Source organism: Chiloscyllium plagiosum, unplaced genomic scaffold, assembly GCF_037043375.1.
Source record: "Chiloscyllium plagiosum isolate Xiang-an unplaced genomic scaffold, Cpla_swu_hap1 HiC_scaffold_2, whole genome shotgun sequence".
Lineage (NCBI taxonomy): Eukaryota > Metazoa > Chordata > Chondrichthyes > Orectolobiformes > Hemiscylliidae > Chiloscyllium > Chiloscyllium plagiosum.
The window spans coordinates 106,753,485-106,777,966 of NW_028270140.1; the positions used below are offsets into that span (position 1 = coordinate 106,753,485).

General features: G+C 42.2%; 1 protein-coding gene across 1 annotated transcript in view; it reads left to right on the plus strand.

The window, feature by feature from the left end:
* LOC122559500 (ATP-dependent clpX-like chaperone, mitochondrial) overlaps positions 1 to 24,482 on the plus strand; it is a 59,944-nt gene extending 35,462 nt beyond the window's left edge. The window contains exons 10-13 of the mRNA XM_087993483.1: positions 1,500 to 1,592; positions 13,923 to 14,029; positions 14,743 to 15,104; positions 23,498 to 24,482. Coding sequence (XP_087849609.1) covers positions 1,500 to 1,592; positions 13,923 to 14,029; positions 14,743 to 14,824 — 282 coding nt within the window. The 3' untranslated portion in view covers positions 14,825 to 15,104; positions 23,498 to 24,482. The remainder of the gene's footprint in view (positions 1 to 1,499; positions 1,593 to 13,922; positions 14,030 to 14,742; positions 15,105 to 23,497) is intronic.

A 24,482-nucleotide genomic window follows, 5' to 3' on the forward strand; every position in this document is an offset into this window, starting at 1 on the left:
TCCCTTTTTAATCACAATCCTGCCAAATTTTCCTTTTCAGATAATAATTCAATTTCCTTATGAAAGCCTCAATTGGCCTTACCTCCATTACACTTTCAGGCATTGTATTCCAGATTCCAAACACTCACTGCATGGATAGGGTGTTTCCTCATGTTACCATTACAAGAGAGAGTTTGTTGAGAGGAAAATAAATTGTGACTAACATTTGCAATAATTTGAAACTATTAAACCACAATGATATTAAACTGTAAAAGCAGAAGCAAGTTGTTAACTCCAAACAGTAGGATGTACTATTGGTGTGAGCAAGCATTGATCTTTAGAGATGCCTCAGGACACTTAGTTCCTTCATATCAACAAAATTAAAGAAACAAAGCTGGGATTTCTCCAAGTATTATGATCAACATTTATCCTCAATGAAGACCACTAACATAGATTATCTAGTTGCTCTCCCATTGCTAATAGTTGGACCTTGCATGCCTTACAAAACAATAATATCAAAAGTACTCAATTCACTGATACCTGAACATATGACATATAATAGACAAAAGTAACTATCTTTCTTTCACTACAAAATGTTTAAAGTCACTATTGAATTCCCCTTCTGAAACAGAGCACTCACCGCTGACTAACAATAGTGATCAGAATACATCAGTGAAATTACGGTTCTTGATATTTGGAGAATGAGTCTATTTGGGCAAATCTTTAATATATGCTTTTATATTGTTGTACTCTGATCTCATTTCCACTTGTCATTAAATGGAATACATATTTAAAAACATTGCCTTTGACAGACAATGGGTCATGTACAATTAGAATAGAATTACTGTGCATATTAACTGAATAATTACACAAAGAAACACACTATCAAATCTATATTATCTCTTATAGTTGCTGAACTGAATCAGTATGTAGAGCCTGCAATTATTTATTTAGTTGGTAGCCCTCTAATCTTATCAAGATTTGGATTTACTGTATTACATTTATTCATTGCATGAGAAAATTTTACTTTACATTTCAAAAGTCACAAATTCTGAAATATGTCTCTCAATCTAGGTTTTGCTTAATGAACATCAGTATCTATTGGCAAAGTTTCAGTTACCTATTTAATGGTTGGGAATTCCTAAATTATGTTGCTGATTGTAGAATGACTTCACTATTATTATTTGGAAAATACTGCATTTCAGGCACAAAGAATCCTTAGTTTTAACTGAAATTGCCAGCCAACCTGCCAGAGCTTCTCATCTCATGTAAAAAAAAAGCTACATTGTCCTTCCCAACTTTCTCGAGTAACAATAACAATTAATCAATCTTTGTTTTATAGATACCAGATTAGAATGATTTTATTCTTGTTTTGTTCTGATACATGTTCAAGCATTTAAAAAGTATCCTCCAAAAATGAGGTACAATATGTCAATTAAAATTAACATACATGATTTAAATAACAAGACAGCAGTGACATGGGAGTTTTCTCAGAAGTCTTTTTACACCTTTTATTTCAGTGTCACTTTTCTATTACGGATGCAGCTGTGCGTGCTATTGCACGTAAAGCAATTGAAAAGAATACAGGGGCCAGAGGATTGAGGTCAATCATGGTAAGTTAATATTTATTAAATAGCCTGTACGTAATTAAGGTTGCAGTTGGATTTTGGATATAAAATTTTAAATATTTTAGAACCAAGCTCAAAACTAGTCAAAGTAGATCTCTGAATAATCAGCCACAAAGAGAATCCTGAATGTTTTTCTTGAGTTCTGTTGTAAGATAGTACATCAGACTCGAGCAACGGCCCTACTCAGCAGGATAGATAAACTATCATAAGTTCACCTCGATGAACTTTCATAATTTCATATTTTAATGTATTACATGAAAACGTGTTACATCAATACAAGTAGTGGTTGTTGTTGGAATGGTGTGTGCTAAATTGGGGTTTTAATCAGACTACTTGGTATGCACACTCTGACAGAAGCATAAAAAAATTATGGTATGGAAGGAGAAAATTCAACTCATTCGTCATAATCATTTCCTATAGACAAATGCGAGGTATAATGGGTGATACGTGTAATGACACTGGGAGCAATTTGTGCCATCTTTTATGCTTTTCATAAATGACAACGAGGATCCTTGTTGGACAGTGGCAAGTTGCCTATTGATGGGAATTAACGTATGTTAACCTTGTTAACAGCCCAACTTGCCTCATTAATATTCAGCTACCCATCTTATATTCAGATTTTAAATGCATCAAGGGATATGGGGAGAAAGTGGAAAAATGGCATTGAGAGTGAGGATCAATTCTGATCATATTGAGAGTGAACCAGGACCGAAAGGTCAATGGTCTACTCCTTCTCCTGGTTTCTATGTTACCAAACTCAGGAAACAAGCCCAACATTGAGAAAACTTGACAAACCAAGTGAGTTCATGATGGATTTAGGTTGCAATTTGCTCTGAACAATTCTATGTTAGAAACAGGACACCACATCTCAGGGCATGCCCCATGGGCACTGGTCACTTGCATCTTATATAAATAGACATTGACATCTGACATGTGCCAGCCTCTAAAATGCATCTATGAATCTCATGTATCATCTTCGATCACTTTCAGGATGCCTCTTCACTTCAATGCTTCACATTGGCTACACTAACAACTCTCATTATAATGCTGGAGAAAGAACACTGCACTCAATGACACAACCAACTCATGAACTGGACCAAACTGCATCCCCAGGCTCTTTGATTGCTCTCAGCATTCATTCATTCTGACCTTACTCGGATGCTGACAGCATCCCTGCCTTGCATTGCCTTACACTGCTGATTTGTGCTTGATGTGCTTGATGAGGGCAAAGCGGTAGATGTGATCTATATGGACTTCAGTAAGGCGTTCAACAAGGTTCTCCATGGGAGACTGATTAGCAAGGTTAGAGATCATGGAATACAGAGAGAACTAGCCATTTGGATATAGAACTGCCTCAAAGGTAGAAGACAGAAGGTGGTGGTGGAGAGTTGTTTTTCAGACTGGAAGCCTGTGACCAGTGGAGTGCCACAAGGATCGGTGTTGGGTCCTCTACTTTTTGTCATTTACATAAATGATTTGGATGCAAGCATAAGAGGTACAGTTAGTAAGTTTGCAGATGACACCAAAATTGGAGGTGTAGTGGACAGCAAAGAGGGATACCTCAGATTACAACAGGATATTGACCAGATGGGCCAATGGGCTGAGAAGCGGCAGATGGAGTTTAATACAGATAAATGTGAGGTGCTGCATCTTGGGAAAGCAAATCTTAGCAGGACTTATACACTAAATGGTAAGTTCCTCGGGGGTGTTGTTGAACAAAGAGACTTTGGAGTGCAGGTTCATAGCTCCTTGAAAGTGGAGTTGCAGGTAGATAGGATAGTGAAGAATGCATTTGGTATGCTTTCTTTTATTGGTCGGAGTATTAAGTACAGGAGTTGGGAGGTCATGTTGCAGCTGTACAGGACATTGGTTAGGCCACTGTTGGAATATTGCATGCAATTCTGGTCTCCTTCCCATCGGAAAGATGTTGTGAAATTTGAAAAGGTTCAGAAAAGATTTACAAGGATGTTGCCAGGATTAGAGGATTTGAGCTATAGGGAGAGGCTGAACAGGCTGGGGCTGTTTTCCCTGGAGCGTCAGAGGCTGAGGGGTGACCTTATAGAGGTTTACAAAATTATGAGGGGCATGGATAGGATAAATAGACTAAGTCTTTTCCCTGGGGTCGGGGAGTCTGGAACTAGAGGGCATAGATTTAGGATGAGAGGGGAAAGATATAAAAAAAACCTAAGGGGCAACGTTTTCACACAGAGGGTGGTACGTGTATGGAAGGAGCTGCCAGAGGAAGTGGTGGAGGCTGGTACAATTGCAACATTTAAGAGGCATTTAGATGGGTATATGAATAGGAAGGGTTTGGAGGGATATGGGCCGGGTGCTGGCAGGTGGGATTAGATTGGGTTGGGATATCTGGTCGGCAAGGACGGGTTGGACCGAAGGGTCTGTTTCCATGCTGTACATCTCTATAACTGTATGACTCTATGTGGAGGGTTCGGTGTTGGACTGGGGTGGATAAACTTTAAACTCATACAACACCAGGTTATACTCCAAACGATTTATTTGGAAGCACTAGCTTTTGGTGTGCTGCTCCTTCATTGGTAGTTGTGAAGCAGTATCATAAGGCAGAATTTATGGCAAAAGATAATGTGTCATGCAACTGAAATGATATATTAAATAATCCTCCACTGTTGATAAGTCTTTCACCTTTTAGAATGGGTTGCAGGTTTCGGTTCATTAATATATAAATCCCAGATTTACATATTACTCAAGTCACATTCTCAAGATAACTTAACGTTTTATAAAAAAAAGGTGACATTTCAGCTCAGACAATGCATTAAAGGTGTGAGGTTACAGTCTGTCCATATCCCAATCTTGAGTCAGACTGGTTCTATTTCCAAAGTGGAACTTACAAAATATTACATGGATTGATTGCCTGCATTGACTGCCTGCAGGTTATGCATTTTTTGAACAAAATAGAATGTATCTACAAATATAATTCTGCAAATACAAATTCACCCCATAGACCTATATGTGAGTGCTCGTGCAGGAGAGAGAGAGAGAGAGAGAGAGAGAGAACGAGAGAAAGAGAAAGAGAGAGAGCGTGTGCATGTGTGTGTGCGTGTGTGAGTGCACTCTCCTACACGTGCACACACATATGGGATGAATTTATATTTGCAAAATTATATTTGCAGATACGTACTATTTTGCTCAAAAATACACAACCTGCAGGCAGTTAATGCAGGCAGTCAATTTATGTAATATTTTGTAAATTCCTACTTTGGAAATAGAACCAGTCTGACTCAAGATTGGGATATAGACAGACTGTAACCTGACACCTTTAATTCATTGCCTGAGCTGAGATGTCACCTTTCTTTTTATAATACCTTAAGTTATCTTAAGAATGCGACTTAAAGAAATTCTGGGATTTAACATTTAATGAACCGAAAACTGCAATCCATTCTAAAAGATGAAAGACTTATCAACAGTGGAGGTTTGTTTAATATATCATTTCAGCTGCATGACACTGTAATCTTTTGCCATAAATTCTGTCTTCTGATCCTGCTTCCCAACTACCTGATGAAGGAGCAGCACTCTGAAATTTTTGTGCTTTGCCTTTTCAAACAAAGATAAAGGCTAATTTTGTTGCTGTCTTACCTTGCTGGTTAGTGCAGAAATAAAACCAAGAAACCTGTCATCAGGCTGCAGTTAAGTCAAAGTGGATAGCATTTGCTGAGGGGACTGAGTACAATAGATCAAGGGCAACCTCTGATACCAGTCCAAGCCTCACTCTGAACAATCTGAGTCTGGATCATCTCCTCGCAAGTTTTTCATATTTATTCACAGGATGTGAACGTTGTTGGCTAAGCCAGCATTTATTACCCATCTTTAATTGCTCACAGGGCAGTTGAGAGTCAACATTGCTGTATGTCTGGAGTCACATGTAGATTAGACCAGGTAAGTTTCCTTCCTTAAAGGAGACCAGTGAATCAGGTGGGAGTTACCCCCAGCAATCGGCAACAACTTCATAGTCATCATTGAACTCCAAACTGTTTTTAGTATTAAATCAATTTCCACCATGTGCAATGGCAGGATTTGAACCAGATCCCCTGATTATTTAGCTAGTTCTCTGGGTTAACAATCTCTTGATAACACTAATCATCCATAGTCTCCCCTTGTGAAAAGCCAAATGACGGGCAGGATATCAAATGTATTTATTCTTTCTGTCTTGTTGATGACTGTTTTCTTTCTGGAATGACAGAAAGGCAGGTATTAACCAAAAATATAAAAACATACAGGAAATATTTATTTAGATGTTTAAAAAGAAAAAATTAACTGAGTAAGTGTTGGCCCTGTAGGAGATGAGTCTGGGGAATTAGTAATGGTAGATAAAAATGGCAGATGAATTGATTAGATGTTTTGCATTGATCTTCACTGGAGAAAATACAAATCACATCCTGGAAATAGCTGTAAATCAGAAATTGAAAGGGAGGGAGCAACTCAAGAAAATTACAATTCACAGGGTAATATTGCTGAGTAAATTGTTGGAATTGCAAGTTGGTGAGTTGCCAGGTTCTGATTAATCTTGTTAAAAGAAGTAACAAGTGAAACAGTTGATGAATTAATTTTAATTTTCTAAAACTCAATGAATTCTGGGACAGTTCTTTTAACAAGTTGCTCATGTAACTCCTTCATTCAAAAAGCAGGAGACGATAGGCCCATTAGCTTAACACCAATCATTGGGAAATTGGTATTATTAAGTTGCAATTAAAAGTATTATAACAGGGCACTTGGATAAGGTCAAGGTAATCAGGCAAAGCCATAATGGTTTTGTCAAGATAAAATTGTGTCTATTTTATTATGGTTCTTTGTAGAAGTAACTTGTAATGGGCGGCACAATGGCTCAGTGGTTAGCACTGCCGCATCACAGTTCCAGGGACCCACGTTCGATTCCGGCCTTGGGTGATTGTCTGAGTGGAGTTTGCATGTTCTCCCTGAGTCTGCATGGGTTTGCTCTGGGTGCTCCGGTTTTCTCCCACAGTCCAAAGATGTGCACATCAGGTGAATTGGCCGTGCTAAATTGCACATAGTGTTAGGTGCATTAGTCAAGGGGAATGGGTCTGGGTGGGTTACTCTTCAGAGGGTCGGTGTGGACTTGTTGGGCCGAAGGGCCTATTTCCATACTGTAGGGAATCTAATCTAAGCTAAAGGGGAACCATTTGATGTATTGTACTTAGATTTCTGGAAGACATAAGGTGTCATATCAAATAAAAGTTCATGATGCTAGGTGCAACATATTGGCTTAGATTGAAGATTGGCTGGTTCACAGGAATCAGAGAGTAGGAATAAATGGATCTTTTTCAGGCTGAATGGTGTGCCACGGGAGTTGATGCTGGGGCCTCACTCTGCAATTTATATGAATGATTTGAATGAAGACACCAAAGGTATGGTAGATAAATTTGCTGAAGACACAAACTTAGGTCGGTAGGAAATTGAGTTATGAAGAGAACACAAGGAGACTACAACGTGATATGGGTATGTTAAGAGAGTGGGCAAAGACCTGGTTAGTGGAGTATAGTGTAGGAAAGTGGATATTTGTCCATTTTGTCACAAAGAATAAAAATAAGCATATTATCTAAATGGTGAGAGATTACAGAGCTCTGCGATGCAGAGAGACCTAGGTACCTTCTTGCATGAAATATAGATGGTTAGTATGCAGATACAGCAAATAACCAGGAAATCTAATAAAATGCATGGGGATTTGAATGTAAGGATTGGGAGATTATGCTTTAGTTATACAGGATGTTGGTGATACAGCATTTAGAGTACTGTGTACAATACTGGTCACCGTACTTACAAAGGATGTTAATGTTTTGGAAGAATTTCAGAGAAAGTTTCCTAGACTAATACCTGGAATGAGCAGCTTGCCTTCTGAGGAAAGGCTGGACAGAATAGGCCTGCATCCCCTGAAGTTTAAAATAGTCAGAGGTGACTTAACTGAAACATGTAAGATCATGAGGGGACTTGACTAGGTGGATGTGGAAAGAATGTTTGCTCTTATAAGAGAATCCAGAGAGGTCATAGTTTAAAAATAAGGAGTCATCCATTTAAGACAGCAATGAGGATTTTTGTTTCTCCCAGAGGGTTTGCGTTTTTGGAATTCCCATCCTCAAAGATAACAGTTGTTTCAGGAAGAAGTAGATACATTGTTGATTACGAAGGGATGAAAGATTTTTGAGGATATTCAAGAATGTAGAGTTGAGGTTAGAAGTAGAAAAACCCCCCAGAAATTGCCGGAAAAGCTCAGCAGGTCTGGCAGCATCTGTGGAGAGAAATCAGAGTTAATGTTTTGGATTGAATGACCCTTCCCCAGATACTTCACTCAACCTAAAATGTTAACTTTGATTTCTGTTCACAGATGCTGAGTTTTATTAGCAATTTTGATTTTTGTCTCTGATTTACAGCATCCACGGTTCTTTCAGTTTTTTATGAGGTTAAAATCAGACCAGCCAAGATATTTTTCAATGAAGGATTAGGCTGTACTGTTCTTTGTTCGTGTATTGGTTGTTTGTATTACATCAGATGAAAGTGGGTGTCACAGCTTTTCCTGTTGATGCAGGTGGGGAGCTGTCCCAAGTGAATGAGTAAGTAGCTCAGAAGGCATGCAGTACAGAAAGTATGCAAGGTTAGCAGTGTAGGTGTGTGTAGGGTGAGTGGTGACAGCAAGTGGGTAAGATGGTGCAGGCAGTAGTGAGAGTGATAGACTGTATTGCTGTGTGAGGTATTGGAGAGAAGATTGTAGAACTTACACCGGCAGAATGGAGAAGGCCTTCTTCTGAGTGTGCTGGGCATTCCTTCAGATGGTTAAGCATGCTTTAACCCGGGTGCAACCTCAGACCAGGCTGGCATGGTCTGGTGTACATAGAACATTACGGTGCAGCAATGGCCCTTTGACCCTTGATGTTGCCTCCCCTGCTGATCCTGGGGCAGGTGGAATCCTGCATCAGCTTCACCCATCCAGCAGGATTGCAGGATCTGCCCCATAATGTTGGGTGAGGTGCCGATTTCCCCCTGTCTGCCATGACCAGAGCAAATGTTACCAGCTTTACAGGGCATTTCTGAACTGAAAATGCTTATCCAGGTGTACAACAGACTTTTAAAGATAATGCAGATACAAACAATGCCAAAGGGCATGCAGTCCAGAGTCCTTTATATTTCTCAGTATTGTAACATTTACTTTTTTTTCCCTTTCTTTACCTTGCCTCACATTTCTCTGGATTGAATTCCATTCCACATTCTTCTGCTTATATAACTGCTTATCTTCCTGCAGTTGACACTATTAACCACACCATGAATTTTCTTTCCATCTACAAACTTCTTAATCATGGCCACTACGTCTAAATCTTAATCAAAGATATACACATTGGGTCTGAGTAGTGAGGCCTGCACTGCCTAACTGTAAACAGCCTCCCAGTCACAAAACAACTGTCAACAATTCATTATTCATTGGCGGTCCCTCGCAGATGAGGATGACTCTCTTCCGTTCTCAGGGTGAGTCTGTAGGTGTCTGTACAGACCAGGGTGGCTGCCGCAGGCTCTGTTACACTTGGGGCAGGTTGTGGGCACAGGGAGGGAAGGGTAGTGCATCGGTGTGGTAGCCCGCTCCTTTTGCTGTTTTTGCCTGGCTTCCACTTTCTCCAGATGTCAAATCTTGAGATGCTTGATGCCTTTCCAGATACTCCTCCTCCACTTCGGATGGTCTTGGTCCAAAGATTCCCAGATGCCTGTGGGAATGCCGCATTTTACCAGTGAGGCTTTGAGGGTATCACTGAAGTGCTTCCTCTGTCCATGTGGGGCTCAACTGCAGTTTTGAAGCTGGGAGTAGAGCCATTAAGCCTTACTTGCTGCCACTGAGTAATATTTGGATCCATCTTGCTACTTTCCATTGACTTCTACTTTTCTAAAAATCTGCCATGTGACCCCTGTTAAAATTCACTTAGACTATGTCAAGCACATTACCTTATTCAACAACTTTCTCTATTACCTACTCAAAATATTCAATGAAGTTAATCTGACATGACCTTTGCTTTACAAATCCATGCATATCCAAAATTAATCAATACCTTTCCAAATATTTCCAAACTTTCAAAATTTTGCTTTTTAGCTGATTTTAATCTTCAGTTGATCTTCTAAAATCTGAAAAGAAAATTTCAGGATCTTTCTGGTCATCGTCAGAAATACCAAAGGACTTTATTCTCTTAAACTTTCTAGCCCTTCAGTGAGAACTTCTCTGATTGCCTGTCATTCATTGTCAGTTATTTACTGATCCAGGAAATGAAGATTTAGCCTTCCTTTTAACTTCCGATGGATTGCCAGTTCATGGTTAGATGTTTGCTTCTGCTATGTTTGCTATATGATGTTTGAAGTTTCAGTATAAAGTAAATAGTATAGTGTAATTCTTTTCATTTTTAAGCTCATTTTGACTTCTCTCTTTTGGCATATCTGTTGTTGCCATTTTAAAGTTTACAGATTTTTCGCTGTATGGAACATTAACACCAAAACAAGAAGATGTAATGATGTCACATTTGCATTGCTATTATTTTCATGTGATTTGGAAAAAGAAACTGGTGGAATTAACTGAAGTTTGGATATAAGTAATACCTCTTTGCTGTGTAAAGCAGTTTTTTCTGTGTTTGTTTTCTTAGTTTGTTCTCAAATCACTTCCTTAAATTGGAGCCATCTTTCACCATTTTAAGCTGCCAATCTTTGAGTCAGAGAGAAGTATGGTACCTGTGTGTGCTTCGCCACAAGTTCCTTGCTTTTAGTTTTGGTTTCAGCACTTTAGTCTTGGTAATAGTTATAACTTTAGCTCAGAACTCGGAGAGAATGAAGGATGACTGTTCGGAAAAAGAAGTTCTGCTATATCATTATCACCCATTTTGCATGCCTTCTCCTTGACTTTCCTAGTTTTATTTCTACTTCCAATTGATCTGAATTAACTCAAATTACCATTCATTGATTGAAAATTTGCCACTGCTCAAAGGGCAAGCAGCCTGTTTATTTCTAGAAGCAAATGCATTTTCCTTTTTTTATTTTTCTTTTTTTAACCTGTTCTACAAAAGTAAAATACTGTCAACTTTTGAAGGTTGTCTAAGATGTTTTGCTCCCACATTGAACAATGACAAGTTACTGTGCCATGCTGGGCTTAAGGGAAGGAGTAGCATTTCTTCAGCCAATGTCCTTCCATGTTATAGCCTGTGTAGCTTGATTTTTGTAGCTGCAGTTATAGTGATAATCAATCAGACAGGTAACACATTTACAAATGTGAGTTTGTATTTGCATTGCGGTGTCACTGGGCCACTCAGGTATCTTTGGAAGCTATTTTTTTTTTAATTTCCCTCCCACAAAATGCAATGTGAATGGCTATTCATGGATGGCAGCATTTGCCCTGGTACACAATTGAGCTTTAAACATGGCAACTGCAGCAGATATCCCAGAAGGTCTTGCTAGTGGTTGATACTCCTGTTATTGAGTACGTGATCATGCAAGTACAGCGCCATAGAGGTAAGGGCCATATACAAAGGAGTGAACAGCAGTGAATTGCATGAGATAACTCCCGAGAATTCAGAGAGAAAAACCCTCCATGAAAATCCTAAAAATGTAAATTTAACCAATTTTTGGTAGACATCAGCCCAACAGCTAAAGTTGCATCTGTGGAGAGAGAAACTGTTAACATTCCATTATTTAATTTCATCAACAATTCATCGAATGAAAGGACACAGTCTTGAAACACTAATTTGATTTTTCTTTTCTGGGAGTGTCAGGAAATTTAATTCTTCAAAGAGTTGCATATGTTGCTGGCAAACTGTTGGAAAAAGCAGATAGATCTCAATACATTGCTGGTCTGGAGTCACATGCCAGGCAGATCAGGTAACAGCAGATTTCTGTCCCTAAAGGACATTAGTGAACCACGTAGTTTTTTTTTGCAATAATCAATGACAGAACCATAAACACCATCACAGAAACTAACTTGCAATTCCAGATTTTATTAATTAATTTAAATTCTACCAGTTAGCTTAAGTTAGAATTGAACCTGTGTCCCTTTAGCTTGGGCTCATGGATTACATGTCCAGTGACATTACCAAATTACCACCATTTCCCCAAATGCTGAGTATTTCCTCCTTTTTTCTGTTGTTATTTCACATTTCCAGCATCAGGAGTGTTTTACTTTTGCACTGTTAAACAGTACTACTTTAATCTTAAGATTTAAGATTCAATCCCAGAAACATTCTTATGTTGTGAACATGCCTCATAAATCCCAATATGATATAACATTTTGACTGACTCCCTTATTCTACATATGCCAGACGCGATTTTGTTTTCACATTGTGATACATTTATTCTGTTTAATTCATTCTTCCTGATCACAAACCAACAGTCAAATAAAGCAATAATGAACCTGCTCTCTAATTTTCACTAATGTTAATTTGAATAAGTGCAAAATATGAAACGTACACGAGGATGAGTTTACTGATTTATTTTCTTTCCGTAAAGGAGGAATTGAGTTTCTCCAGTAACATCCAAAATCAATTTGGTACTCTGATTTTGTGTATTGATCCTATTATCTCAGTAATGTGCAACTACAGCACCATTTTTTAATGAGTGAGGAGTTATCCATCTGTGCTTCTGATGTCACACTTTGTTATCATATTAGTGCTCTTCACTGTCTTGTGAAACAACATAAACTGCATTAAAGTCAGTGTGGGATTATATTTGCCCCTTGAACTCTTTAATTTAATTCTCCCTTCCTCCAAAAAGTGTCCTCCTGCCTCAATACCAGCTGAGAGGTCCCTCGAATATCATAATGTTCACTACTGACTGGATTTTCATAGGATTGACAAGACTGGGTACCTTCAAAACTGGATCCCTACTCCCATTCTAGGTGTCCATTATTTTCACCAATGTGGAAAAAGACAATGAACCCATACACTGCATTTCCGGTTGGCTACACAGTGAGGATAGGCAATTCCTTAACTCCTCCAATTTTGGTGTATTTGGGCCAGCTTTTCAGGTGCTTGTGTTTCCCAGCCCATCTGATGAATCAGAGAGGGAACTTTTTTGCTTCCTCCAGCAAGCACTCATCCTAGAATAAATGTCAAGATGGAAATGCCAAACCTGGAAATTTCCTGACTTTTACTTCTTGCCATTAATCAAACCCTATATTCCTTTTATGTCATGAGTAAGATTGGAAACAATATGTAAAAAAGATGGGAATAAACTATCTTGTGCTCCTTGATTCACTGCATTGAAACATTAACCACATATTGTGTTTCATTTTGGTTTTTGTGGTTAATGCATTTTTTTAATCATTCTTGGGCTGTGGGCATCATTGGGTAAGCCAACATTTATTGTCCATCCCTAATTACCCTGGAGATGGTGGTAGTAAACTGGCACCTTGATCTTCTGCAGCCTTGCAATAGATATTCCTACACTGCTGTTAGGAAGTGAGTTCAAGGATTTGGATCCAACAAAATTAAAGAGACAACAATATGGTTGCAAGTCAGGATGCTGTGTGGTTTGGAGATCTTGCAGGTAATCTGCTCATTTGGAGAAGTCATGGGTTTTGAAGATACTATCAGAAGGATGAGTTATTGCTGTGCATCTTGTTTGATGGTCCACACAGTTGTCAGTGTGTGTTGGTGGTGAAGGAAATGATGTTGAAGATACCAGTCAAGTGGACCACTTTGTCCTGAATAATGTCAAGTGTCAAGTATTGTTGCAGGTGCACCCATCAATGCAATTGGAAAGTATTATTTCACACTCCTGACTTACACCTTATAGAAGGTGGACATGCACTGAGGAGTCAGGAGGTAAGTTACCTCTGATAGAATCCTTTGCATCCAACCTGCTCTTGTAGCATGGTATTTAATGCTGAGTCAATGGATCTCTCAGAATGTTGACAGTGGGGTTTTCAGCAATGTCAATACCATAGAAAGCCAATTTGTGATGGCTTCATTCTCTTTGGTTTGAGATGGTCATTGTTTGGCACTTTTGTGACACACTGATCTTATTGCTACTTATCAGCTCAAGCCTTGATATTGTCCCAGTTTTGCTACATATGAACAGAAGCTGTTTCAGTACCTGAGGAGTTGCAAATAATGCTGATGATTGCGCCATGATTAGAAAAAAAAATCCAACTTCTATTCTTATGACAGAGGGAAAGCCATTGGTAAAATAGTTCACACTGATGTTTATCTGCAACAAGATGAAAGTAAAACTCCTTAACTGTAAAATCTTTAAACTTGATAAAAGTCTAGCTAAAGTTACAGTTTTGAAGCATAATTTTGTATGTTTTTATTTCAGGAACAATTACTGATGGAACCTATGTACGAGATTCCGAACTCAGATATTGTAGGCTTTCAAGTGGATAAGGATGTTGTTGAGGGTAAGAAGGGTCCCCAGTATGTTAGGTAAGCTTCTGTACTTGCATCATCCAGATTATTGTGATTAGATAATTAGATTAAAAACCCATCTGGTTCACTAGTGTCCTTTAGGAAAGGAAACTGCCATCCTTACCTAGGTCTGGCCTATATGTGGGTCCAGTCTCACAGCAATGTGGTGACTCTTTAACTGCCCTCTGGGCAATTAGGGGTGAGTAATAAATGCTGCGTAGCCAGTGATGCCCTCATCCCGTGAAAGAATAAAGGCGATAAGCAGTGAAAAAATCATTAAGTTACATTAATACTATATGCAACAAATGCAACTTATGCAACAAATTATATTACAAATTCACTGTCAAAATAGTCAGAATACAAGCATCTCAGTTAACTCTGACCTGTATTCCTTACATGTACAATGATTTATTTTGTCTTATGTATTAAGTTAAAGATTACTATTGGTGTCAGCATAGATCATTGACAGCTTTAACATTATACCAAGAGAAAAATTTATGCCAACTTGACTATTGTATTGTTGAACTTCATATTCTAATTGGCAATGCATTCCTTGTAAATTTATTCTGTATATCTTGCTCTCAATGGTCCTATTTCAGAAAACAAGTGTGAGGAGCCCCGACTAATAACACATCACTCTATACTAATGGCAATTGTGTTTTAAGGTGCATTTTCTTAACTTCAACTTTTTATTATTATGTGAACTGAATTACAATAATTGATTCTTACAGAACACCAACAAATGTCGATGACAACCACAAGTTTAGTAGCCACGATCATGGCTGGATTAAAAGAATTGACACCAACAAATGATCAGCCACATACTGAATATTGCTTGGGTACAATAAAAAAATACTGTTTTGGAGGCTGAGCTGAAACAAGAAAAGCTCATTAGTGATCAATAAATGCGAGATGTTGGCACATAGCAGCTGTTCTTAATTTATTTAATCTGGGATGGGCATGAATGGTGTTGTATATAAAGTACTACAAGCTACCTTTAATTCCGTTACTTAAGAAAACCCACAACCAAATACTAAAATAATTACTTAAACGTTATTGCATGTAACAACCAAAATAAGGCACCCCAAGTGTGGTGAAAGGGTTAAAATTGTGTCCCAATACATGTGTGAATCTAACCGAAAATGGAAGGTGTCGCTTAGTCCCGTGTGAATCTTGTTATACACCTTCCCGTGTGAATCTTCTTATCTGTATGTAACCAGAATGGAATGTGTTTTTTAGCCTTGCTCTGCTGTTCACATGAATGTTTATATCTGGAAAAGGGTATATCAGCTGGAGAAGTCTCCAGTTCGGTAGAGTCTGCTCCGGGGTTACGTTTAACCGCCGAGTGTGGGTTGTTGGCAACCGCTCTACGAGAACTGACGGCTCCCAGTTTTGGTAACATGTAGAGTGAGTATAAGCCAGACCCGTTGTAAGTACGAGACTGGTTGTGGTGACACTGCGGGGAATAAAACACTTATATTCTAGCAGACTCGCCTCTTGGCTGTTTGTTCTGTGTCAGACTACTTTCCTGCGAGCCTGGTCCTTGACCTTGAGAATTTTTTAAAACATTTTGGCGTAGCCGGCAGGATCAATCGCAATTGAGGAAAGATTTTGATACAGAACAATGTTTTGGAAAAAGGCTAAGAAACCAGAGGAACAAACTGTGGAGGTCCTGACCGTCCCGGGATGGCATGGGCCGTGGCATGGCGTGGCAGTTTGTTTGAGAAATGGTGGGGGGCGACCGGAGGACTGGGAGGCCGAGGGCGTAGGAACCCCAGGGTCGCTGCTGTCCACCCTTGAGAGGATCCCAGTCCTGCCGAAGAACCCATTGCCTGGGGTACAGCGGAGGATGTGGGCCTGTGCGGCGGCTTGTAGACAACAGTCAGACAAGCGCCAAAAAGCTGAAGCAGAATTAGCCCTCCTGAAACATGAGCAGGGACTCAGTTCGGGAGATGCCTCTATGTTGAGGCAGGAAATTATGAAGTTAAAAGCTGAATTGACAGCATTAACTGAACTAGCAGGACGAACTATTATGTATTTGTCTGCTAAGAAACGGAAAGAGAAAAGGAAGGTCCCTCGAACCCCGGACCCGGTACAAGTACGGGCGTTTGTAGCCCAGTTAAATAACGGGGATCGGTGGGATATCGATCATTGGGATGGGAACATTTGGGGAGATTTAGATGATCAGTACGAAGAGGACCCACCCGTACTCCAAGCTAAACCAGTGGTTAGGAGAAAGCAGGTTCAGAGACGTCTCCCAGTGCAACGGGAGGTAATGTTAGATGAGAAAGGAAACCCTATACGGAATGAACAAGGGGAGGCAATTATGCATGAATTACCGCGGGCTCAGCCTCCCGCAGAATTCTCTGAATTAACGGAAGACTTCACTACCGATGAGGTGCTGTTTATCACCCAGAAAACCCGACGTAATCCTGGGGAGCCGTTAGAGCTATGGCTAATTCGGCTCCTCGAGGAAGGGGGGCAACAAGTGCAGGTAGACTATCAGGATGCTCCCAAGTTTGGTGGATTAGCAAAGGATGCTGCCATAGACCTGGGGTACCGCAACCAAGCCAAGGATATGGTAATAGATCGCAGTATGGGGACCCTATTTGGGATGTATGCCAGGGCAGTGGCCGAACAGTATCCCTTCCCGTCCGATTGGCCCCCCTTGGAAGGAACTTGGACAACGATTAAGGAAGGGGTTCAGAGGCTAACCCGTTTGTGTGTGCGGGATGCCCTGTTGCTGGGAGTGCTGGACGAGGTAGATAACACAAATGTTAGTAGACAGACTAGAGACCATCTAGTGAAGACTGCCCCCCCCCATTATAAACCACTGTTATTAACCATAATGTTGAGTGGACGGGGAGAAACCCTAGGAGATGCCCGTAGTATGATGAGGGAGATGGGTGGTTTGGGGGATTGGGGACCCACAACCCGTGCTTCTCAGGGGGGCATGGAGGGGCGTCGCCCTGAGGCTCGGGCAGGGGGAAAAGTAAACCCTAATCAAGGAAGTAACCAAGGCCCCTCACGGCGTGCTTTGTGGCAAGCTTTGATACGGGCGCAGGTCCCAGCATCGGAGATTGATGGCCTACCTACACCGGAATTAAAAGACTTATGCAGACGAAAGGGACTGAAGGTGTCCCGGGTAGAGACGGAGTCCCGACCCACTATGGAAGACCTAGTGGAATTACTAACACAAAAATGTCAGACACGGGGTCCGGTTGTTAATGAGCCTCGAAGGGGTAGAACTTCCACTTCCCAGCGGTGGGAATCCTCGGAGGACGAGGAGGAGGAGGAGGTACGGCCTCCCCTCCGAGAGTGTTATAAAGTGGATAGGCGTGGCCGGAAACCTAGTAAGAAAGGCAAGAACAAAGAAGGGCGAGGCAAACGTCTTTACCCAGTGCTGTCTGGGGAAGATGAATGGGAGGAACAATAGGAATCGGGCCAAGCCCCAAGGGTTTGCCCACGAACGAGCCAATGGTCAGCAGACGACATTCGACCTCATGTATCATTGACTATCTATTGGCGCAAATCCGTCCAAACCGTTATGGCTCTAGTGGACACAGGGGCGGAGGCCACCTTAATCTATGGGACGCCCCATAAGTTTAAAGGAACCCCAGTCACGCTGGTTGGGCTGGGAGGTAATCTGATTGAAGGAAGAACAGTACAATTGCCCCTAAAGATAGGTACAATGCCCATTAAAACTTATTCAATTATCATTACACCGGTTAGAGAATGGATCCTGGGAATGGACATTCTGGCCGGTTTAACACTTCACCTCCAACAAGGGAAGTTTGAATTTGGAATCACGAAAATGGCTTTGCGCTGTAGGACGGTGTTAATGGGAAAGGTTAAGATGGACCCCTTCCCCATCCCGATCGCCGATCGCGTAATAAGTCTTAGACAGTATAGGATTCCCGGCGGACATAAAGAAATATCCGCCACAATTAAGGATTATTTGGAAGCGGGAGTGCTTAGGACATGCACCACGGCGTGGAATAACCCCTTATGGCCCGTACATAAAGCCGATGGGTCATGGCGGATGACGGTAGATTATCGGCAACTAAACCGTCACACTCCGGCCTTGACGGCAGCGGTCCCGGATGCCGTCACTATTATAGGACGAATCCAACATCATCCAGGGGTGTGGTACGGAGTAATTGATTTGGCTAATGCCTTCTTCACAATTCCTATTCCCGAAGATAGGCAGGAACAGTTCGCATTCACTTGGGAGGGTAGACAATTCACGTTCACACAACTGCCCCAAGGATATCTGCATAGCCCTACTATCTGCCACCGGATAGTTGCAGAACACTTGGCTGCCTTTAAAGTGCCTGACGAAGTGATGATCTCGCACTATATTGATGATATGATGATACAGGGGACAAGTCAGAAGCAGGTTCAGGAATTGCTGGACCAACTGGTTCAACATATGCGAGGATATGGGTGGGAGATCAACCCAGCCAAAATCCAGGGTCCCTCACAAACGGTAAAATTCTTAGGAATCGTGTGGAACAAGGGGGAAAGGGAAATCACTGCGAAAGCTAAAAATAAGATTCAGGTCTTTGCCGTCCCTCACACCCAGAAGGACGTGCAGCAATTTATTGGGTTATTCGGATTCTGGAGACAGCATATTCCCCATTTAGGACAAATTTTAAAACCTTTGTATCGAGTTACGAGGAAAAAGGCAGCGTTCGAATGGACGGAGGTCCATCAAACTGCATTTGAAATGGCCAAGCAAGTGATACAGCAAGCTGTATCCTTGGGAAAGATACAGTCAGGACCTGTAGAACTGCAAGTCTCAGCACAGGGGGATTATGCCAATTGGAGCTTATGGCAAAAACAGGAAAGGACCCGTAAGCCACTGGGATTTTGGTCCCGAAAATTACCCCCGGCAGGGGAACGGTATACCCCCTTTGAGAAACAGTTATTAGCATGCTAATGGGGCTTGGTGGAAACCGAAGCCCTGACCATTGGACATGAAGTGATCATGAGAACAGCTATCCCTATTCTTCCGTGGGTACTTAGTGACCCCACTACCCACCGAATAGGAACTGCCCAAGAGAGCAGCATCATTAAATGGAAATGGTATGTGTCGGAGAGAGTGCGGACTGGACAGAAAGGAGTGTCAGTCCTACATGAGCAAGTGGCGGAGGCCCCTGAGGAAGGGGAAAAACGGTTTGAGGTGATTGAATACAAGGAATCACCCGTTAAGATGGGAAAACGGTATGATGAACTGACCCCGGATGAACAAGCCACGGCTTGGTTCGTAGATGGGTCAGCCCAATGGAAAGCGGGACAGCGTAGATGGAAAGCTGCCGCCTTTAACCCAAAACAAGGCACTACCCTAGAAGAATTAGGGGAGGGAAAAAGTAGTCAGTGGGCAGAATTAAAGGCAGTGCATATGGCAGTCATGCAAGCAGGGGTCATGGGAGTTTGTTTGTTCTCTGACTCGTGGTCAGTGGTTAACGGCATGACACAATGGATGCCAACTTGGCAGGCCAATCAGTGGATGATCCAGAATAGGGAAGTATGGGGTAAACAGTTATGGGAAGATATATGGGAGAAAGCTCAATACCTGGTCATATACATCACCCACGTAGATGCCCATACCTCTCGAAATGATGTGGAAGCTCTACATAACCGATATGTGGATGGTATCCTCCGAACCATGATGGTGCAAAGGGGCACCTCAGTGGACCTAGCTAGATGGGCACACCTTAAGGCTGGGCACTGGGGAGTGCAAGGAACCTTGCACTGGGCTCGAGACCGAGGAATAGATCTTATGGTAGATGATGTTAAGACTGCAGTAAACCAGTGTGAGCAGTGTCAACATCAGCGGCAGGGAGTGCCCCAACACATGATGGGACATATCCATCGGGGGGATGGTCCGGGACAGAGCTGGCAAATGGACTTTGTGGGTCCCTTACCCTCCTCACAAGGATGTAACCACATATGTACAGCTGTGGACACTATGTCTGGGGTTTTGGTAGCCCATCCCTGTCGTCACAACAATCAACAGGCTACCTTGCGATGTTTAGATTTGATTGAACAATTTTATGGATTGCCCATACAGGTCCAGAGTGACAATGGCTCCCATTTCACAGGAAGGGCGGTAAAGCAGTGGTGTCACGATAACCACGTGGAATGGGTTTATCATGTACCCTATCACCCACAAGCTGCGGGACTTATAGAACGAATGAATGGGCTTCTGAAGTCCTCACTACGAAAAGCAGGAGGTTGCAATGACTTAACGGGTTGGAGGAAGCAACTAATTCGGGTGGTGAAACAAATTAATAACCGCCCATTAGGAAATGGGGTAACACCCTTGAATAGGATGATACGAGTATGTGATACCCCAAAGACTCAGCCTATTAAAATGTGGAAGTTCGCTGAGGAAGCTGATATTCCCGTAAGGGCCACGCCGGCTTCGGCTGGACTGGACCTACGAGCACTAACTGCCCAGACTTTGATCCAACAGAAACCTACGGTGATTAAGACCGGGTTAGGGTTGATTTGTCCCCCTGGAACCTATGGGCATATCCTCCCGCGGTCGGGACTGTCACTAAAGGGGATTGATGTGATGGCAGGCGTAATTGACGCAGACTACCAAGGGGAGTTGGGGGTGATCCTGGTCAACATCACCGCTGAACCTTACGTGATACAGAAGGGGGACAGAATAGCGCAATTGGTCATTAAGCCATGTAACCTTACAACGGTGGAAGAGATGGGAGCTCCCGTTACGGTTACTGAGCGTGGGACGGGGGGATTTGGGTCTACTGACACTAAGGGGGCCAAGGTATGGGTGCACCAGACGACCGGCCCCCCCAGGCCGGCCGAAATCATAGCACAGGGGAAGGACAGTCTGGTCACCATTATGTACCCCGGAGACCCGACCTGGGCAAACGTCCCGGCAAACCAGTGCTACTTACGTGAGACCTAAATAATGTTGTAATTGCTATGCACCCGCAGGCTGACCCTCCGCCTTGAACATGGGGTGGTCATGGGGATTGCGACTCCTATTGGCGATGTTCGCGATCGGATGGCCACTCCAGGGCATCGGTATCACGGCCTGGACGCTGGTACCGGTCACCCGCCATGAGGTGCGGTGGGAGGCCAGTAGCCAGCGACGGACGCAGGACGACTTTACATGTGAACCCGGTCAGCAGTGCGTTGTTCTGACTCTCACCAGCGACTGTCAATTGTACACGTGTGCACAGTGCTACATGCGCCGGGATGGGGAAAAATATGACATATCGTTCATACCGCCTAATTGCACCCTGGTGGTAAATGCCCAAGTCAAGACGTGTTTGTGGGACCGATGCACCCAGACATGCGGGACAACGGGGACTCATTGGAGCGTCACAGCTCGGGGGGAAGATCTGTGGCTGCGCAATGCCACCGATATTCGGAATCGTCATCGATTCATGTGGTTAATAATGGTACTGCCCTCGACGAACGCCCCGTCTGAGGCGTTATTAAACCCCACGCGGGGCGGGCCAGCACCGAAGAGGGGTGCCATGGGGGGCGTGCGGTCGCATCGAACACAGTTGGCCCCTATTATGTCAACTTGTCAACAGATGGCCCGTACGGTACTGCACACTGATGTTCATTGGCGGGTACAGTTGCCCCTCATACCCGAGTGTCATACCAAGAGGCGGCAACGAGCGTGGTACGACACCCTGCTGGGAGGCGCAGGAACTGTTATGGGTATCTCGAATGCCATTGACTCTGAGGTAACCCGTACTAAATTATCTAACACGGGTCAGGCCACCTCACAAGGACTACATACTATTGGAAGGTGGATGCCATCCGTAATGATGACTCAAGGAGAGACAGCTGAAATAATGATACGATCTCTGCAATGGGAACTGGATGTCTGGGGCGCCACTCAGGAACTGTTTGAGAACATTACGGCTCAGTTAAATTGGACTGCCTGTCATATTCAAATGTTGCATGCTCAAATACAGAAAGAACGCTTTTTGCGTGTGGTAACATCCCCCAATGTACAGGCGTGGAGGGGACTATGGAATGTATCTGAGAAATTGTGGATGATAACCCATCCAGAGCGAACATGGTGTAACGCAACTATGTGTAACGGATACTTTGTTACCATGAATGTAACCCACACTGTTACGGTCTGTCGATATTATGTATTACCAGTGATTACATCTTCTGGATATTATTTTCTGAAGACAAGGGGACAGTGGTTTAGCCCAGATACCAATATTACCTATGATCTGTCCGCTTGTGAACAGACTGATCAGGGGAAAACTTGCCTACTGATGGACAGGTATCGGGACCCTTGCTTGACTAAGGGAACGGCCCTGTGCGAATGGACTGTTGAGACTCCAAGGGACATGATGTGGCAGATTGGGCCACGCACGCTCTGTGTGGCTACCAATAATCCACATCCTATGCTTCCCTCAGCACCGTTCTCGGGATGCCTCTCAAATGTCTATCAGTGGCACTGGCAGAATCACACCTATTTGTTGACCACTTATAGCAGTGCTCGCCACTTTACCAAGGTGCAGTGGAAAGTGCTGAGGAATCCCTGGAACATTTCCCTGGATCGGTTTAAGCGGGCATTGGACCGATCCGAGGAGCTTAAGCAGATATTACGAAAGCATCAAACCAATGTCACCAAGGTTACGGTGTCTACCTTTATACATGGACAGGAGGTAGTACATGCTGCCCGTGTAGTGGACGTGGAGTCAGCTCATCATTGGTGGGACATATTGAGTGGTATGTCCTCCACTGCGGGGACATTCCTGTTCCCACCCTTGTCGATCCTGGTAGCGGTCCTGGTGATTTTAACATGCTGTAATGTCCTGACTTGCTTGTATATTTGGCGTGTACGTAGGCGCTTGTTAGAAAGAATACATATGGGCATAATGTAACACATGTATTGGGTCAAGCAGTGGAATGTGGTGTAAAATTATGTCCCAATACATGTGTGAATCATTATGCAACACATGTATTGGGCCAAGCAGTGGAATGTGGTGAAAGGGTTAAAATTGTGTCCCAATACATGTGTGAATCTAACCGAAAATGGAAGGTGTCGCTTAGTCCCGTGTGAATCTTGTTATACACCTTCCCGTGTGAATCTTCTTATCTGTATGTAACCAGAATGGAATGTGTTTTTTAGCCTTGCTCTGCTGTTCACATGAATGTTTATATCTGGAAAAGGGTATATCAGCTGGAGAAGTCTCCAGTTCGGTAGAGTCTGCTCCGGGGTTACGTTTAACCGCCGAGTGTGGGTTGTTGGCAACCGCTCTACGAGAACTGACGGCTCCCAGTTTTGGTAACATGTAGAGTGAGTATAAGCCAGACCCGTTGTAAGTACGAGACTGGTTGTGGTGACACTGCGGGGAATAAAACACTTATATTCTAGCAGACTCGCCTCTTGGCTGTTTGTTCTGTGTCAGACTACTTTCCTGCGAGCCTGGTCCTTGACCTTGAGAATTTTTTAAAACACCAAGTAAGCAAGTTAAGCCTTACAACCCAACTTAATATTAACCAATTACTGGTGGAATTTAGCTATGATTCCAACCAGCAGCATCTGTTCTGAATGTCCAGGGTTTGATCCTTGTGCAGTGTTGCTTTACAGAGTTCTGCTGCTGAAGAATCCTTATGTTGAATTTTTACTGCATTTTATGTCTTATTAAGTTTGGGGTGTGATGTTATTTATGATACTTCTGAAGTCACTGAGTCTGTAGCTTACTTTCTTATCAGGAGTAGCTTCTCTCTTCTTTGTCACATTCAATGTTAGCTGTCTGTTCACTTCTTGTGTAAGCAATTTTAATTGCTCGTTTGTCACAGGCAAATAGTTATCAAGCAACTGTTAAAACAGATTGTTTCTGTAGCTTAACTCCTTATTTTCCCAGGAATGACTAATTGCTTTCAGTTCTTTTATAATAGTTTGCCCTTGCCCTTTTATTTCAGGGAACAGTTTATTCTAGAAACAGTTATTGCTGATACTTTCAATCCACAAACAGTTATTAAAGTTCTTAAGTTTACAGTATCACAAGGGGGGAGGGGGTGATGAATAATAATGATAAACCTTCCACCTTCCTCAAAAATAATAGTCAAGCATTTCTCCTCTGTATCTGCCAAGAGTAATAAAACAACATTTTATTGATGTACTTTTATTGGCAAATAAGCCAATAAAATATTATTTAAGATAGATTACTTCCAATGTTCAAAACTGTACAACAAATCAGTTTATTTTTCATGACACCATATATGAATTGTAAGTGAAATTATTTTGGTTTATTATTGTATCTTTGGCACCATGTTTAAACAGAAGCATAATTCTATATTAGGAGCAATCTCAAACAATATGATGCTGCGACCCCAAGCAAATATTTTAAAAATGTGTTTACAAACATTGATTGTGTTAATATATTTCATTGTATTAAATGTGCAATGGCATTATGGTAAAAACAAAATAAACATCTAGTTCTTTCTT